Source organism: Setaria viridis, chromosome 6 (genome assembly GCF_005286985.2).
Source record: "Setaria viridis chromosome 6, Setaria_viridis_v4.0, whole genome shotgun sequence".
NCBI lineage: Eukaryota > Viridiplantae > Streptophyta > Magnoliopsida > Poales > Poaceae > Setaria > Setaria viridis.
In genome coordinates this window covers 4,276,070-4,293,810 of record NC_048268.2, presented here as the reverse complement: position 1 = coordinate 4,293,810, position 17,741 = coordinate 4,276,070, and the positions used below count along the sequence as shown (strand labels likewise).

Sequence of the window (17,741 nt, the reverse complement as noted above, 5' to 3'; positions counted from 1 at the left end):
CGAAAAAAATCGGATGGCGGTAAAGCAAGACCACGCTCGATGAAGTGAGTGAAGATTACCGTTTCATCCGGGTACTCCTCCAATGGCCATGGGTTGCCGCAGCCGGGTCACCCGTTGATAAAATCTTGATCTTGGAGCAGATTGGCGGCCACCAGCACCTTGATCTCCTCCTCCTTCAAAGATGATCGCTTCCAAGCACACGTAGGAGTTGGTGGAGTAGTTTGATCTGTCTTCCCGTACTTGGGCACCGGCAGTTGCGGCTCCTTTTTCTTGTCAGCCTTCTTCTTCTTGTCCTCCACGACAGGCTTGACAACAACAGCTTTCCTCCCCATTCTTGATGTCACGAGTTTCTTCCGGCACATACGCTCGGAGGCTGAGTAGTGGAGGACGGCGGCGCTAGCACTCGGAGATCAGGCAGCGGCGGCGCTAGGGCTACAGTGTGGAAGTTTAAAGAGCATATGGCAAAGGTAAAACGGAAGGGATGATTTCCTCCATTATTTATAACCGTGACGCAATACAGCATCGCGAATAAAGGAATATTCAGAGTTAACGAATCCGAAGATTTCGCAGCACCTGATTGGCAGTTACCTCTATTTTCAAAAGAGATAAGATTTTCATTCAGAGATGATCACGTTGACCAGAGGTTGACCCTTATACCCACCAAACTAGTTGGATAACGGCTCACCAAACTAGTTGGATAACGGCTCGGGGGCTGTGTGCCACGTGCCCATCGGCAAAAAGTTTTTTTCTTTGGGTTTTTAAAGGGAAAGTGATACAAATTACAGATTTATCCTCCTGATTCTTCAATTCAACCTAAGGCTCGGGGGCTACTCCATATGGAGTGCGACTTTCGTCGCACTTCCATATAAAATTCTTGAAGGATACAAGACTAAGTTAAATGACGCTTGAGCACATTCTAGCCGCATGGCAGTGCTCGGGTACCTTTGAAGACTCAACCCGATGCAAGTACTCGACGAGCACCTAAACTAGTCAGTGAAGTCTACAAAAGTACTCGGAACTGCTGCGTTTGACTAAAAAGTACTCGGGGGCTTGTCGTACATACAACTATGGGCTGACCAGAAGGTTTGGACAGTCCTAAATATGGGGGCCAGACACCGAGACGTATCAGACATGGAGGCTATAGCGCAGGACGACGTAGTCTACGTGGCAAGACAAGAACTAGTCGAGGATTAGAAAAATTACTCTTAACAATAGGAGTAGGACTTGTCTAGTCGAATCCGACTAGTATTTTTGTAACCAACCGACCTACAACCCTACCCCCGGCAATATAAGGCGAGGCAAGGACCCTCTTCAAAGCAATTCAATCAAACCAACATACAGGACGTAGGGTATTGCGCAATCCAGTGGTCCGAACCTGCCTAAATTGTGTGTCTATATTTACCTTCGAGTTACTGATCTCGACGAGCCCCACTAACCGAAACACTACCTAGAGTATCCCCTCGGTAGATTGTCGGGTCTAGTCGGTACGTAGAAATAATCACACGTAGATGTATGGGGATCAAAGGATCTTAATTAATCAGCAAATTGGAGTTCGACGAGGAAACGGAGAAGCATGTCCATTGGATTGCCAAATAATGTAATTCACATTTAAAAATTCGGGTGTTCAACATCCAAAAAATGCTCGAGTGCCCTATAGCCATCGCCTTATCAGAACCCTTAACAGTTGAGAAATACTAGCTAAAGCATGGATGCCACAGGGAGATTATGTGTGATGGTGTATGTACTCTAACCTGAGCCAATCTTACACAAGTGCATATCCCGTTAAAATCGCTCAAATGTTGAAAACAATAAAATGTTCATCTATAAAAGGATAATTTGAGGTTTTGAAAGGAACAACAGTGACTCTCTAGTTTGGCAAAAGTTGCCAACAAACGAGGATCAACTTTGCCATGGACGACCCAAAAAGAGTGAGAAAACATGTATACAAAACCTGCAGCTACCTAGCTGGAGTTCATCACACACCCAAAAAGCAGGACATACTAGCCGCTGAAGCAAAGTCATGTTTTTGTGGTGCTCCACCCATAGCCATGTATATGCAAGGGTGCAAACAGTTCAAAGGGAAAAAGGTTTTCTTGTGACAGAAACCACAACCAGCACCATGTTTTGATGAAGCAAATGACACCTCCACGTTTTATACTGATCATTAGCCCAAAGAAATCTGCATGAGTAGATAGCTGCATGGGGTCCCTAGCAAGAAAAACATGTGCCAACAACCCAACAGACACACACAACATTTAGCAGCTAGCTCCATCAGCTCTCTCATGCAAAAGGCCTTTTGCTCATGCGAGCTGCCATGCAAATGTAAAAGTGGTGGATTGGAATATCTCTCTACCCCCTTCCTTAAGCAAGCAAATCCGGCAAATCTCTGCCTGCCCCCTTCCATTAAACTGTCATCTCCTTCCATCTCTGTCCTAGAGAGAGAAAGTAGGGGGGGGGGGGGGGGCGTGTGAGAGTGTGTCACCTTCTTCTCTCAAGAAATCCTGACCTGACCTCTGTGTCGCCATGCCCAACAGGGTGTTGCTGCTCAGGTCTACCCCTGCCTCCCATCATTAACTCATCATCCACCCCCCTTCTTAGTAAACTACACTTTGCCCATCACATTCACTTCTCTCTCTCTCTCTCTCTCTCTCTCTCTCTCTGAGTCTGCTTTTACATTTTTACCCTTTGTCTTTCTCTCTCCCCCACTCACTAGAAAAGGAGAGTATCCCGGCCATCCCTCTAGCTCAAGCCTCCACAATTTGCACAAACAAAGAAACGAGAGGGAAAGGAGAAAGAGAGGGCTCTTTATCACTCTCTGCAGCAACAAGTGTAGCAGGACAGGCCGAGACCCAAGCTCCAGTGAGAGTGAGATCGATGGAGCTCTTCCCTTCCCAGCCGGATCTCTCCCTTCAGATCGGCCTCCCCACCAGCGCCACGCCGCACGACCACCACCACCACGCCGCCGCCGCCGCCCTCAACGCCAGGTTCTTCGCCGCGGCAGGCGGCGGCGGGAACGGGGTTGGCAACCCGGCGGCCATGGCGCCGTCGCTGCAGCTGCCCATGCCCGTGCCGCTGCCGCTACCGGTGCAGCTGCCCATGCCCCCCAGCGCCGCCGCCGGCGCGGCCGGGCTGTACTACCACCCTGACGCCTCCATGCTGCGGCCCATCCGCGGCGTGCCGCTGTACCAGCACCCGCACACGCACGCGGTGCCGCCGACGTTCCCGCCGCACGCGGCGGCGGCGGGGCCGTGCTTCTGCGAGCCGTGCCACGTCGCGGCGGGCGCCTGGCGCCGCGCCGGGTGCGGCGCCGGCGCGCGTGTCGCCGGGTTCCCCCCGGCCAAGCGCGCCGCCAGGGCGCCGCGCATGCGCTGGACGTCCACGCTCCACGCGCGCTTCGTCCACGCCGTCGAGCTCCTCGGCGGCCACGACCGTACGTTCTCCTTCCTTTCCCTCCCCGTCCATGACTCCATGCACCGTACATGCATTTGCCCTTGTCTCTAGCTACCTGCTTGTGCTCCTCCATGGCTTCTTCTTGACCAGATTTTTCCACTGTGTGCTCTCTTGTCCTTGTCTTCTTGATTTCCTTCTTCTCCCATGACACTCTCTGCTCGATCAGTGAATAATCTGCTTGCGTGTTTGTGATGATAAACTTCCAGGGGCGACGCCGAAGTCAGTTCTTGAGCTCATGGACGTGAAGGATCTCACCCTGGCTCATGTCAAGTCGCACTTGCAGGTAAATCCTCCTGGCAAACCTTGCAGTTTACACCTCCCTTTACCTCGATCATGCCGTGCCAACTTTTCAAGCTTGGAACACTTGATAGGATTAACCGTGTGGGTGTGAAAGAATGGAAGGGTAGAAACAATTTACACAAACACATGCACATATGGGGATCTGTTCTCGTCCTCCTGGGTCTTGTAGTTTTGCTGCCAAAGCAGTGCTAGACTGCCTGTTGGCCTGTTGCTACCTCTAGTCCACAGCACAGTACACACTGCTCGATGCTGTAGTGTGTGTGTCCATGCAACAGACGATGCATCAAAGGGGAAGAAAGACACAGCAAAGGGGGATGGCCAGATGGGGCTAAAGTCTGAACAGTACACGATACAACTCCCTGTAGTGTCTTTCTTTCTTCCTCTCCCATGTATACTGCTGCATCATGTATTCATATTACCTGTAAAAACCATGGGAACCTGTGCTCATCAGCTAGGTCAAATCTTTCAGCTCTCATATATGTAAAAGAAGAATGCAGGTTTCACATCTAGGCCACCAAGCTGCTATTACACTCTTTCTATACCTAGTGTATACCACTGGAATGCACACGCATGATAGTTACTTTAACAATGTCTGTTGTCTGTCTGCCAATGTGAATGGGGTTTCTTTCTAGCTGCTTTTTCCCTTGTTGCTGATTTCTGCCTCAAGCTGTCAAATCAAATCTAGCAGCCCATGCATGGTGTTCCTGAAAACGCAAATCTTATGATTTGCCAAAGATTCCTGATTTGCAGCACAAGTTGCTTCATAGATGATAGAAGCTAGATAGGTGTAGATAGATGTGTGCTTTGCCTGGCTCTAAACTGATCTTTTGCCATGTTGCTCCCTTGCCGCTGCAGATGTACAGGACCGTGAAGAACACCGAAAGGCCGGCAGCTTCGTCAGGTGAATAGTACAAGATTTATGCTTTAATTTTTGCTCGAGCGCTTTAGAATCGATGCTAAACATGACATGAGTGAGGAGCCTGACGCTCCAGCCTTCAGTTTTATCCCCTCTTCTCATTATCGATCGGCTACTCATCTTCACCATCACATTCTGTATGGTATATGCCGAGTAGGAGTACCTATGCTAATTTTATGCTTGTCGCCTAATTGTCTCTCCTTTATTGCATTCATGGGTCCTGCAGATCAAGCTGATGGGTTCGAGAACGGGTCGGCCGGCGAGATCTGCGACGACAACTCGCTCGACCTGCACGGCTACGGCGGCGGCGGCAGCGGCAGGCCGGAGTCGGCGGCGGCCGCGGCTCGGCATGGAAGGTTAGCTGCCTGTAACGATCATGGGAGCAGCACCGGTGCTCATGGTGCCCTCTGGAATAGCTCATCAAGGTGCATATATGGTCACTAGCTAAAGCTTGTGTGTACTTAATATGCTTAATAATCCTATGATAAGTACTGATCCTACCACTTTGTGTGCATTAGATCAGGAAGTAAAAGTAGGATTAAACATTGGATCAAGAACTTTTGCCTGATGTCACCTTATTACACACACTGTCAATCATCTCTTGGGCTTGGATTGAGTGCTTTAGTAGCTTTATTAATTAGGTCATGAAAAGGGGGAAGCCTCTTTTACCCACATGCACATCTCATCTCCCTTGCTGCTGACCTCTCCTAAGAATCAGTTCCCAATAAATATGATGAGCTCAGAAAAGTGCCCTACTTCATGGAGACCAGCAAAAGCCTTTTGACATGGATCACCTTGTAGGCATCTGTATGCCTGCCTTCCTCAATTATGGCCTCATTATGTATGCCTGTGGCCTTTTTGTCAGTATAGTGTAGTGTGCATGCAGATAAGTGGCAGTACCAGCATTTGTATATACACAAGTATTTAGTATTTATAATACTCCATCCAATTGTTTTGGTTTGATGGTACACAAGTATTTCACTCCTGTTACTAAGATAGTAGTAGAAAGTATAACTGCCCTAGCTTTACAACAATTTCGTACGCTACGGTTACAGTGTTACAGTTACTTGCTTGCAGTGTTAAAGTTTTTTGCTCTTTTGTACACTGTATTATAGTTACAGTTACTTTGTGGCGCATCTGTACTAACCGAGCTCTATGTCTGTTGGTGACTTTGTACTGTCTACAGGGAGGACTGGACCGGCTTCCCAAGCGAGTCCAACACTGGGAGCATGCATTCTCTCAAGGTATTCATACACGCAAGAACACGGAACTCATCTACACCTAAGATAGTAAAAGTTTGTTCAATTCGTGTGAGAATGATTGTCATCTAAACGCATCAAATTTTATGTCTGTTCAGGAGCAGATGCAGTCCAAGAGCCTTGAGATCCTCTCGGACATGAACTCCTGCGTGTCGGAGACAACGTCCAGCACCAGCGAGCTCAACCTCGAGTTCACCCTGGGGCGGCCGCAGAACCGGCCAAACTGAGGTCGATCGGACCACCTCACCGCAAGCTCTAACTGGAGATCGCCGCCGTCGTCGTCATCGCCGTCGCCGACAAGGATTAGCTAGCTAGGGGGCGCTTTCCATGTTCATGGATCATGTGTTAAGATGGACGCATGGTCCCAAAGAGGGGGCGGCATCATCTTTCACTGTTAAAAGGAGGCCATGGACAGGGAGCAGCAAAAGGAGGAGGAGGGGAACTAAAGGCAGCTAGGGTGGTAGAGATTGATCGCGATCGAAAGCAGCTCATCTGCAGTGTGTAATGGAGTTGTTGTTAGCGTTTAGGATCGATCTAATCTGTTAAAGGGGTAGCTTTTTTGGAGCAGGAATGCGTGCATGAGCTCTCTCTCTCTAGGGGCCGGAGTCGAAAGGAGAAAAAAGAGGGCGACCTGTGCTGTTGCTTTCTCCTGCATCCGTCACATGCCAAAGCATTTTATGAGCTCGATTTGCTCTATGTGTGATGAGCTTAATTAGCTTTAGTTTGATAAGGTGATCACCAATTGTTGCAACGTTTGCTTACTGCTCCGAGCTGAAAATGTCTGAGAGCAGGTTCACAGATTCGGTTAAGCTACATTGACGCAAATGTTCACGAGGCAAAAACTAACATATAGACTATTCTGAAAACGAAATTCTCTTGAACAAACATATAGAACATTTTCAGAGATTCGGTTAAGCTACACTGACACAAAGATGTTCAGAACCTAAACTTATAGAACAGTTTCAAAATCGAATTCGCTTTGAACTAACATGTAGTACCTGTTACTACTAGGACCGATTTGAACGTATTGTTCCTAACCACTAAAAAAACAAAAAAAGATTTGAACGTATTGTTCCTAGCTAGCTGCGCTGGTTGAAATGTTGAGTTACCACATTTCATTTATTTTCAGGTTTGTCAGAAAAAAAAAATGTATCTGTTGACGGTTGACCAAATTGCATTGGTCGCGAAGAATGCCTCTAGTCAGCAAGATCACCGGGGCAGTCCCAAGATGGTTTCCATAGTATTAATTGTATTGCCACATAAGAATTTTAGCTTGTGTGGCATTATATTAAATGAGAGAGAGAACGGGAAGAGCAAGAAACTGGATCTCATGCAACATCTAGTGTCAACACGAGAACCTATGCATTAGACATTGCCAAATCTTGCATTGGGAGAAGATGATGTCTTCACAATTGATGAGGAACAAATATAATTGGTTGAGAGGAGAAGAGATGAATTTATTAAGGACCCACACTGAGAGAAGCTCCAGAGTTGCTCCAAAATTGATTTGTAGCTCAAAAAATCGAATAGAGCGCATAGTGGCCATCGAACCATCCATGTGAGAAGTAAAATCGCATTCCGCAGACGAGTCGAACCGAGTTGAATAAACAATAAACTACCCGGTTGTGAGCAGGTACCCAAGCTCTTTATGGCAAACCAATAGCTGACACGTAGAGAGAGAAATATTGTTTTATTTGCTTTTCTATCCACTCTATTCGAGTGGCGGGACTCACTTATCAAAGCACACATTACGAACATTGAATTCCTTGTGTGAGACCAAAATCGATTTTGACACTGGAGGTGTCCTAAGAAATCATGGGTTGTAGAGTGTAATTTCTAAAATGCAGAGTAGACACTACATATTAATATTATGGGTGTTAATATGGGTTGGGACTGCACTACCCAAGGGAGCAAAGGGAGCAAAGAAACTAGTCTCTTCAGACATGTATCCCATCGCTGCAGAGAAAAACTAGGAACATGAATGCTTCATTCAATTTCTCTCCCTCTTCCATCAATTCTCACTCATCCTCTCCGTAAATGAAGCGCGGCCGCCCGGTCTGGTTTCGGGAACCGAGAGGAACGTCTGATAGAGCTGCATGCATTAACACGGCATGCACACCTGCTCCGGCATGTGTCACGTGGTTATCCAATTGCATATATACTCTCAGTTCAAATAGTTTTATCCTATAAGTAAAAATACTCTAACATTGATCAATGTTTTAGATTAGCTAGGCTTCAGTGGATTTAACAAAACTAATTAGATGTTATAAATATTGATATGTTTCCCAAACTTGACAAAAATAGGAGAAGTTGGTTTATAATAAACTAAAATGAACTATAATTTGCAACAGATTGAGGAAATAATCAAGATCGCTCTTTATTTCTTTATTTTATTTTATTTTATTTATACTTTTGTTGTTTCAAAAAAGAATCTAGATTAATTTGTTTGGTAAATTTTAGGTCAATCTAATGACGTGGAGAAAAAATATCCAACCCTAGCCTTTGAAGTATGTTGGTACAATTTGATTAGTTAAAAAACAGAAGCTGCAATCTATAGCGTAGACAAGCCAGACTCGCAATGCTGTTGGCCTTACTCACTACAGCTTGCAAGCCCTGCAGTCGCCTTGGAGGACTGCATCTGGAGGTGGCGTCCAGTGTCCAGACTCCAGAGCACACTAGGAGGTTGGACGGCTGGAGCAAAGTGAAGTCCTACCGGTGTGCCATCTGCCACGTGCGGTGAGGCGTCATGCTGTAGGGTTAGGGATTGATGGCAGCATCTGCCATGCGTGTTGAGGCGTCATGCCGTAGGGTTAGAGATTTGGGGATGCAGAAAGGAGATCGCACCATCTATCATGTGGGGATTTCGGGATGCAGAAAGGAGATGGAACCATCTGCCATGTGCGTTAAGACATCATGCCGTAGGGTTAGGGATTTGGGGATGCAGAAAGGAGATGGCACGGCGAGCAAGAGTCATAAGACGATCCAGTCATGTATAAGACTGGGAGCATGCTGTGCATAAACAAAAGGTAGGTCCTCGCCACATAAACTCAGTTTCTATAGTTTTCTGGCTTTCCAACTTCTGATTTTTTACACTGAGAAACTGCCCAGAACCTTAAACAAACAGGCTCCAAAATAACAACATGCAACATATGCGGTGAAAACTTTCATATGCTTCATTAGGGTACTACTTCATTTTTTTTTTGGGGGGCGGGGGGGGGGGGGGGGGGGGGGGGGGGGGGGGGGGCTGACCCCTACCCTGCCCATCTACTACATCACAAAGGAGTTTTAGTTTTGCACTCATGGGTGCATAAGCTTTACTCCGCAAAATGGGCAGATGCAAACTGAAACAATTTGGGTGGGATTGGGTATGAGTTTCGGGTCAGCAGACCTTCTATTTTGATCATCAACCTTTGTCCAAAGCTATTTTTCCATCCATGGTCTACATGATTACATACATCATGCATATATGCCTTAAGTCATTGTTTTTAACTAATATAATGGTAGGAAAAGGACACTTATAATACTTTTGGATATATTTTTATAATGACAGGTGTAATATCTAGATACAAATATATGAGTTATTATGTTATTATTAATAATGCTGATGTGGATAATTTAGATGTCAATTAGGTGGTTATTTTTATTATTTTTTTATAATGGTAAAGATGTGTAATTTAGATGAGGTTCTTTTTTTAATTATATTTAGGTAATTTTTAGAAAACATAATAGACATTATGACTATTATTACCAATTTGGATTAGAATCTAACGGATGACGGTCTCTTTTACTGATTTTTGTGAGAATTTAGGATTTTTCTAGCGTGTCTCGTAAGAATTAGATTAGAGGCTCTGTAATTAGTAATAGTGAGGTCGGTTCCAGAATAATCGATAACTTTGACTTCACTATTTAATTTTTTACCTTCATTTTTCTACGAGCACCTTTGATGCTATTTTTACAAATGTCCAGAAGTATAGTACTACTTGATTTTTAAGCACCTTCGATGCTATTTTTCTTGCTTTACCCGGCTAGTTATTTAGAAGAACATTGTTAAATATTTAAGCGAATATTGCTAGTCAAAGCTTGGTCAGTACTAGAGCTAGAGTATTCCGAAACAGGACAGTAGATTCCCGGCCGGGATGGAACCCCGCTAAATAAATGAGGATGGAGTCTCCTTCTCCTTTTGGGAATTAAAGGTGAAGAGACCTTGCCGTGCTGAGATGAGTGGAGTATGTCAGTGGAAGTAGCGTTACCCTCTCAGTTCTACACTTTACTTTTTTTTGGCGAAATGCTAGAGCTGGTACTACGTGGCATGCAGTACGTGTACACGGCGACACAGTACACTTGAGAAGCGACAGCTATAGCGAGGCCTTCAGGAAGACCGTGCCAGCATCCCCGACGTCTCCTCCTCCGCTGAGCGGACGGAAACACAAGGACTTGAGACTACTGCGGCTGACTGACACACCTCGATCTTCAGACCAGCAACAACTCAAGGTCGTGGGCATGTCGATCGCTCGTGTGATCGTGTCTCTGCTTGTGTTCCAGCCACGCCCGCGTCCGTGGGTGCAGATGCAGACACCAGCTGCGTGCTGGGATCAGACGGCTGACCGAACGCCTTTGCAGGCACAGCCCAGGACTCTTATCTCCATGAGCATTCCATGTGTATATAATCCAAGATCATGTACGTCCAAGTATACAAGAGGTTTGTTTGATCTGATCAGACATCTATCCGTGGCATTACGAGACTGGAGTCTTCTATGCCTCTTGTTTCCTGCACATTGTGGTTGTTGATGGACGGGCATTATTCGGCGTTCTTCACTATAGTCGATCTGGGGCCTGTTCGCTTCAGCTTATAAGCCGGCTGAAAAGCTGAAACGACTGATTTGTTGTGAGAGGAAAATACTGTTTGGTGGCTGATAAGCCGGCTGAATAAGCTGAAGGGAACAGGTCCCTGAATTCTGATTCTCTGAATAATACGTACTGCAGATACAGAGCTCTTCAGGCCTTGACAGCAACGCGAAGTCTGATACAGGGATCTTCAGAGCGTTCTTCACTTTGGTCAATCTGAATTCTGATTCTTCAGCTGATGACAAGTTGCTCAAGGGGACACAGCATCCGTACGTGTATACATACAGGGAGCGTTGAATTGGTTTTGCCCCCAGCACCGGTCCTCACCTCCTTTTGGGTGCCGGCTTCCTGTAATCCTGTTCTTTGTCCCACAGTGACAGTGAGAGTGAGAGAGAGCGACGACGGTGCAAGCTGCACTGCATGTCTCTGCATGAGAGAGAGAGAGAGAGAGAGAGAGATGATCACAGCAATCAAGAGGAAGGTCCGCATTGCATGGGGAAGGAGCAGAGACCGCTGCGAGACCACGCCACTGCAGCAGACGACGAGAGAGAAACAAGGGAGAAAGCGAGGATTGATGGGTCACCTCAGAGTAGGGCCGGCCTCTCCATGAACAGTGAGGGTTCTGACTCTGCCTGACCGAGGCCCCTTTCCTCCTCGCCTAGTCCGGGGCCTGCCGATCGCTGCTCCGGCCAGAGTCCCAACTGCCCCCTGCACGGCTACATGAATGAGGACCTCCTCCCATGCAACGCTTGGCAGAGTGTGGCTGGCACTGCTGGTAGCTTCACTGTAGGAGTAGGACGCGGAGCATGTAGCGGCTAGCGGGCTAGCACTACCACCATATCATGAGGTAATCATTCTCGAATTATTGAAAGAAGAATGGGGATTGACTGATCGAGTACTAGTGCACTGCAAGTCTACTGCACATAAAAAAGAGAGGGGGGGCCGGGAGGAAAATATATATATCTTCAAAAAAAAAATCAAAACTTCTTCATACGATTATTTATAGAGCATGATATCATATCGATTATTTTGACACCAACATGGTTTCAAACGAAAATTGCTCTAAGAAAAAGTTTTGCATCTCATCGATATCTACGCTTTTATATAAATTCTGTACAAGGTCATGTGAACAAGTTGTGGTTCTTTAAACATATCTTATGCTAGCTAAAAACTTGCGAACTACAAAATTTTTAGATCTCGTCGTGCTCTACAATTTTTCATATAAATTTTATATCCATCCATATGCACATCAATATTAATTGAGACAACTGTAGCCATTTCAGGTGCATATTATGTAGGTATAGATTTATATATATATATATATATATATATATATATATATATATATATATATCCGGGCAAATGCCTAACTAAAAGGTATAAAATCCTATGGAAATCGGAGGAAGTGAAGCATATGGCCAAACTGTTGTTGTTAGGGGATCCGATATTTTTAGCGCATGGGCTGACGTTGATTAGCTGGGAGCAAAAGCCTTGCTAGGCCTTCCTTCTTCTCTTCTTCAGTCCGGGGCGTGCACATTACTTGCATTGTGAGAATAAGCCCACCGGGCTTCATTTCGATGTGGGCCATGTGGCGATCTGCCAAGTAGCCAAAGTCTTGCTGGGTCCTCCCGCGTTGTTTTTTGCGATCCGGGATGCAAGGATTGATTGTCCATACTCATACATTTATCCTGCTTGCACAAGAAGAATTAGCGGCGTAGGTGCTCCTCCCGGCTGCAATGAAAATTGGGCAGAGCACTCTTAAGTCAGTCCCAAAGAAAGAGTTCCATTTTGCAGCTTTTCGTCATCAGATGAAAAAATAATTGATGGTTTACACAACCTTGTTCTGCAATGCGTATGGTACTATAATCTTATTCATTTAATTCTAGGACAAATACAACTTGAAAACAGTATCCATAGTGTTCCATCCCCCTCCTCTAAAATCTTGCCAAGTTACCAAAAAATGAGAGTGCGTCGTGCAAAATTGCCAACCTGTCTCGAGCAGTTTTCATTGCAAAGGAAAGAGTCATTTTTGAATCCTCCCAAGTTTCTATTGCATCTCCAAAATTAGAAGCATGTACCAGTGATGCATGTCGCCAAATTAATCGATCCCTACTATTTATCCGTGCTGATGTGCGAAAAAATAACAGGACGGTTCTCCGGCGGGGAAAAGCCAGGACAGGCTGAAATACGAGGCCTTTGAAATTTGCCATGGGCTGTATAGGACCTGCGCGTAACAGCCCACGTAACCAGACAGTTCAGGCCCTCGAATTAAGGTGGCCCATTACCAGGCCTAGCTGGAGATGCTCTTCCTCCACTGCCGCCGAATTCGCCAACACCGGTCGCCTTGCCTCTCCTCTAAGACAATGGATGGAATCGATACTGATGACTCAGTATTTATGTTTTGTTCCTTTTGCTTCAGGGTTGAAAAATATGTTTTGTTCCTTTTGCTTCAGGGATGAAAAGCAGAAAACTCGCAAAAGTTGTGGTATGATCATCAGCGAGCTGTCGATTCATCCTTTTTTAACGTATTTAAATTATCACGATTGCGATTACAATCTCCTTGACTAGGAAACTTCGATCTGGATGATTCATCTCGCGAGGAATCTGTCAGCTTCGGAGATGCCGAGAGAAAACTGCGTCAAGTAGTCCTGCCAAGATTATTTCATAGTGTTGTCTCGCTGTATACATTCGATGGTGATTATACAAATTGGCTTCCTGTATTTGCATCTAGTCATCAGTCCGAGCTTTCCACACTTGCATTTAGTCATCAGTTTGGTTATCGACTTTGAGGGAAACTTCGTTGGCATGAACCTGTCTCCTATGCATGGATAACGAAGGGACTCTATTCCTACCGAAGAAAAAAATTTCTCGAGTCATTTGTGCCCTTTAGGATACAGTATGTTTGCTATAATTTCATTTTTACCTGTTCAAACTTCAAACATGCGTGGGACCAGCATTGCGGCCAGGCAGTCTTCATAACGTTGTTTTCCCAAAACCTGTTGGGTGGGGAGTCAGCCTGTAACTCCCCCAAACAGTTTAGCATTCAAAAATTGATTAGACTGATCTGTCGGAGTCTAGTGAAAAAATGGTACCGGTGTTTACAGTTTTATCGTTGATCCTGAGAAATAAATATTTACAACTGTATTGTTTTACTAGCTTAAATATGTTCCATTACGTTTTCCTTTGGAAACAGTAGCTCTGTGGAACAGCTAGCTGAATTTCCTAAACTCTGCTGTAGGTTTGGAATCAAGCAAGGAAGTGATAACAAAATTGAAAGAAACACAAGTGAGATATGTAAATCTTCCACTGCTTTTGTTCTTAATTCAGAAGGTGAGAGCAGTCACTCGTGAAGACTGCTAATGTGTACTGTTAAGAAATTCATTTCTATTAAGTTTAATGAATGTCTGTAGGTTCTTCACCAGTAGCGCAAGGTTTGTTTCGTGGTACTACCCTCTGTTCATAAACTTATTCTCTATTTCTAACAAGTGCATAGACCAAGAAGACAACCAAATGATTAAACTATCCTCAATTGTTATCTCTTTATTCTCTGTGTATATACATCTGATCAAAAGTAAAAGATGGATGGTGCTTTTCAGTATGGAATACCAATACTTTTTAAAAATACGCCCCACATTTGTGCCAACTATGTGGATATGCTGTATGAGAATCTACTAATCTCCTGTGATGTCCTTCCCACCCCCCAAAAAAAAAGGTAGTGCAAGTGAGCAGAACCTAAATATGATTCAGAGGCCTTCTGTATCCTCATCAAGTGATTCAGAAACTGAAGCATCACAAGGTGAATCAAAGCTGGGTCACTTCTAATGTTGATTATCAATGCTAATATTGTATTATAATGCTATTGAGTCACTAATACATGGTTGTTATGGCTTCGCCTTATTGCACCAGACATCAATGAATTATTGGAGTCCCCTGATTTTTGTCCCTTGCCGGATAATGGTGAGTAATTTTCCTTCAGTTTTGCTAGCCATCAGTTGAGCATGGTCATTAATCACTTCACCTTGTTGCACCAGGATTCACGGTGTTGAAGTTCATGGAAGTGTTGAACCTCTTGCGAGGCCGCTCTGCGTGTTATATAGGGGGCAGAAATAACCTCTGCCGTGGTTTACACGCCATATCTCAACAGCCTGGAGATATCCTATTTACAGCTGTAGAACTACAACTAATCTCGCAAGGTTGTTGAGCTCGTGACAAGATATTGTTACATGTTGTTTAATACCCCTCCTCAATCATAACTTATCTAAGTTAAGATTGTATCTAAAACTTTCTAACTGACGCACCGGAAGTGGTTTAGTGAATCCATCTGCAATTTGATCTGTTGTAGACACAAATTGTATATGTAGAAGCCCTGAGCTACTCTTTCTCGAACAAAAAAAAATCCACCTCTATGTGCTTGGTTCTAACATGAAATACAGGATTAGCCGAAAGGTATGGTGCTCCTAAATTATCACACCAGATTTTCGCATACTTAGGAGCTTTAACCCCGAGTTCACGAAGCAAAGTCTGAACCCACATTACTTCAGCTGTGGCATTAGCCATCGACTTATATTCTGCTTCTGTACTTGACCTTGACACAAGGGCTTGCTTCCTAGCATTCCATGATATAAGATTTGAACCTAGAAACACTGCAAAGCCTCCTGTAGATCTTCTGTCATCAGAGCAATCAGCATCTAAAAAGGTGCTTACCAAGGTAGACAATGACATGTGTATCTTAAGTCCTACACTTGAGGTAGATCTCAAATATCTTAGGATCCGTTTAACAGCACTCCAATGAACTATAGTTGGCATATGCAAGAATTGACACACCTTGTTAACAGCAAACGATATATCCGGACGTGTCAAATTCAAATACTGCAGTGCGCCTACTATACTCCTGTATTGAGTTGCATCAAGCTGTACAAGCGGCTCTCCTGCATGAACAGAAAGCTTCTCTGTACTAGACATAGGTGTATTCATTGGCTTGCAATTAGTCATCCCAACACGATCGTAGATCATATGTGTATTTTTCTTGTGTCAACAAAATGTCGCTGCCTATCTTCTTGACTTCAATGCCGAGAAAGTAATGCAAATCACCAAGGTCTTTTAGGTCAAATTCCTTCTTGAGATCAGCCAACAATGCTACCATGGACTAGCTCGAGGAACTAGCAACAATAATGTCGTCGAAGAGCAAAGACAATTCCTCCCGTGTTGTAGAAGAGCAAAGACACATCTGCTTTGGAAGGTCAAAATCCAAGATCCTGTAGTTTCATGCTAAGCCGAGAATACCAAGCTCGTGGAGCTTGTTTTAAACCATAAAGAGCTTTATCTAACTTGCAAACATGGTGGGGATGATGCTTACTTTCATACCCAGGAGGTTGCCTCATGAACACTTCTTCTTCAAGGACACCATGAAGAAAAATGCATTCTGAACATCTAGTTGGCAAAGACTCCAACCATATGAGACTGCAAGAGATAACATAAGGCGAATGGTAGCTGCTTTGACAACACGGCTAAAAGTATCATCATAATCAATACTGTAATGATGCTTGAAGCCTTTAGCAACTAGACGAGCCTTGTACCGATCAAGCGAGCCATTAGACTTCTTCTTAACCTTGTAAACCCACTTGCAATCTATTATGTTCCTCCCTTGTTCTAGCGGTACTAGATGCCATGTCTTCTTGTTCACAAGTGCCATGTACTCAACATCCATAGCTCCTTTCCAATTAACATCCCCCATAGCCTCATCAAGATTGTGAGGTTCAGCAGAGATAGTAGACAGATCATACCTGATCGTACCGTCTGTATATGATTTAGGCTTGCGAATACCATCTTGTGCTCGAGTGTGAGGACGTCTAGCTTCAGGAGCCGCATCCGCCATTGCTTGGACCGCAGGAGCGAACCCCGCATTGGATCCGTCGGGTGGCGCAGGGGATCCGGCGGGAGCGTCAGGAGCTGTCATGGAGGGGCATGTAGAATCCACGCCTCCACCCGTGGGAGGAGCGCACGTGGAAGTCCCGGTGGGAGATGCCCGCTCAGTGGGGCATGTGGCGCCCCGAGGAGCAGCGGGAGACGCCAGACCCAATGATGATGCGGGCGCAGCTGGGGGCTCCGATCCCGAAGACGATTGCCCTGCAGTGCTGAGACGCCCGCTCAGTGGGGCACGTGGTGCCCGGAGGAGCAGCGGGAGACGCCAGACCCAATGATGATGCGGGCGCAGCCGGGGGCTCCGATCCCAAAGATGATTGCCCTGCAGCGCTGGTGCTAGAGCCAAAAGGATCTGCCTTGGATCGTGAGTTTGCCTCCTCCTGAGAAACAACATGAAATATAGGCTTCGGGGCAGCATTTTCCACCGAATTTTGATCAGCTGGAACTGAAAAATCATTAGAACAATTAACCATAGTAGGATTATGCATAGTTGTACCCCTAGGGAAAATATGAGGGGGGCTGAGAAGATCCGGAAGGAGCTCTATTTCCGCTCATAATCTTGCGCTGGCATTGTCATGCAACTCAGACAAAGGGAAAATATCTTCATCAAAGATTACATCACGGGAGATATACACTCGACCCGTGGATATGTCAAGGCACTTGTAGCCTTTGTGCATATCACTATACCCGAGGAAAGCGCATCTCTTTGATCAGAAAGCTAGCTTTCTAGTGTTGTAAGGGCGGAGATTGGGTCAATAGGCACACCCAAACACACGTAGGAAGGAGTAATCAGGCTGTTCATCGAACAATGTGGAGAGAGGTGTAGCATAATGGAGGATTTTGCTAGGAGTATGATTTATAAGATATGTAGTAGCAAGAAAAGCTTCATCCCAAAATTTTAAGGGCATGGATGCATGTGCAAGAAGGGCAAGACCGACTTCAACAATGTGTGTATGCTTGCGTTCTGCTGCACCGTTTTGCTGATGGGCATGAGGACATGAAACTAGATGAGAGATCCCAACACTTTTGAAAAAAGAGTTGAGTCTTTC

At 45.3% G+C, this 17,741-nt stretch overlaps 2 protein-coding genes across 3 annotated transcripts; one reads left to right on the top strand and one right to left on the bottom strand.

Annotated features, from left to right (window-relative positions):
• Window positions 1-2,466: 2,466 nt before the first annotated feature.
• Window positions 2,467-6,676, top strand: LOC117859789 (uncharacterized). 2 transcript variants are annotated; one of them, XM_034742971.2, is made up of 6 exons: window positions 2,467-3,430; window positions 3,657-3,733; window positions 4,606-4,651; window positions 4,893-5,022; window positions 5,853-5,910; window positions 6,024-6,676. In XM_034742971.2, the coding sequence occupies exons 1-6, from the start codon at window positions 2,875-2,877 to the stop codon at window positions 6,150-6,152; spliced, it is 996 nt and encodes a 331-aa protein (XP_034598862.1). In that variant the 5' UTR covers window positions 2,467-2,874; the 3' UTR covers window positions 6,153-6,676. The 2 variants fall into 2 exon arrangements, with proteins under 2 accessions (XP_034598862.1, XP_034598861.1); XM_034742970.2 differs by having other exon boundaries at window positions 4,893-5,091.
• Window positions 6,677-16,147: 9,471 nt separating this feature from the next.
• Window positions 16,148-16,645, bottom strand: LOC140223156 (uncharacterized mitochondrial protein AtMg00820-like). Its single transcript, XM_072294709.1, has one exon. It carries the CDS (start codon window positions 16,643-16,645, stop codon window positions 16,148-16,150), a length of 498 nt encoding a protein of 165 aa, XP_072150810.1.
• Between the last annotated feature and the right edge of the window lie 1,096 nt (window positions 16,646-17,741).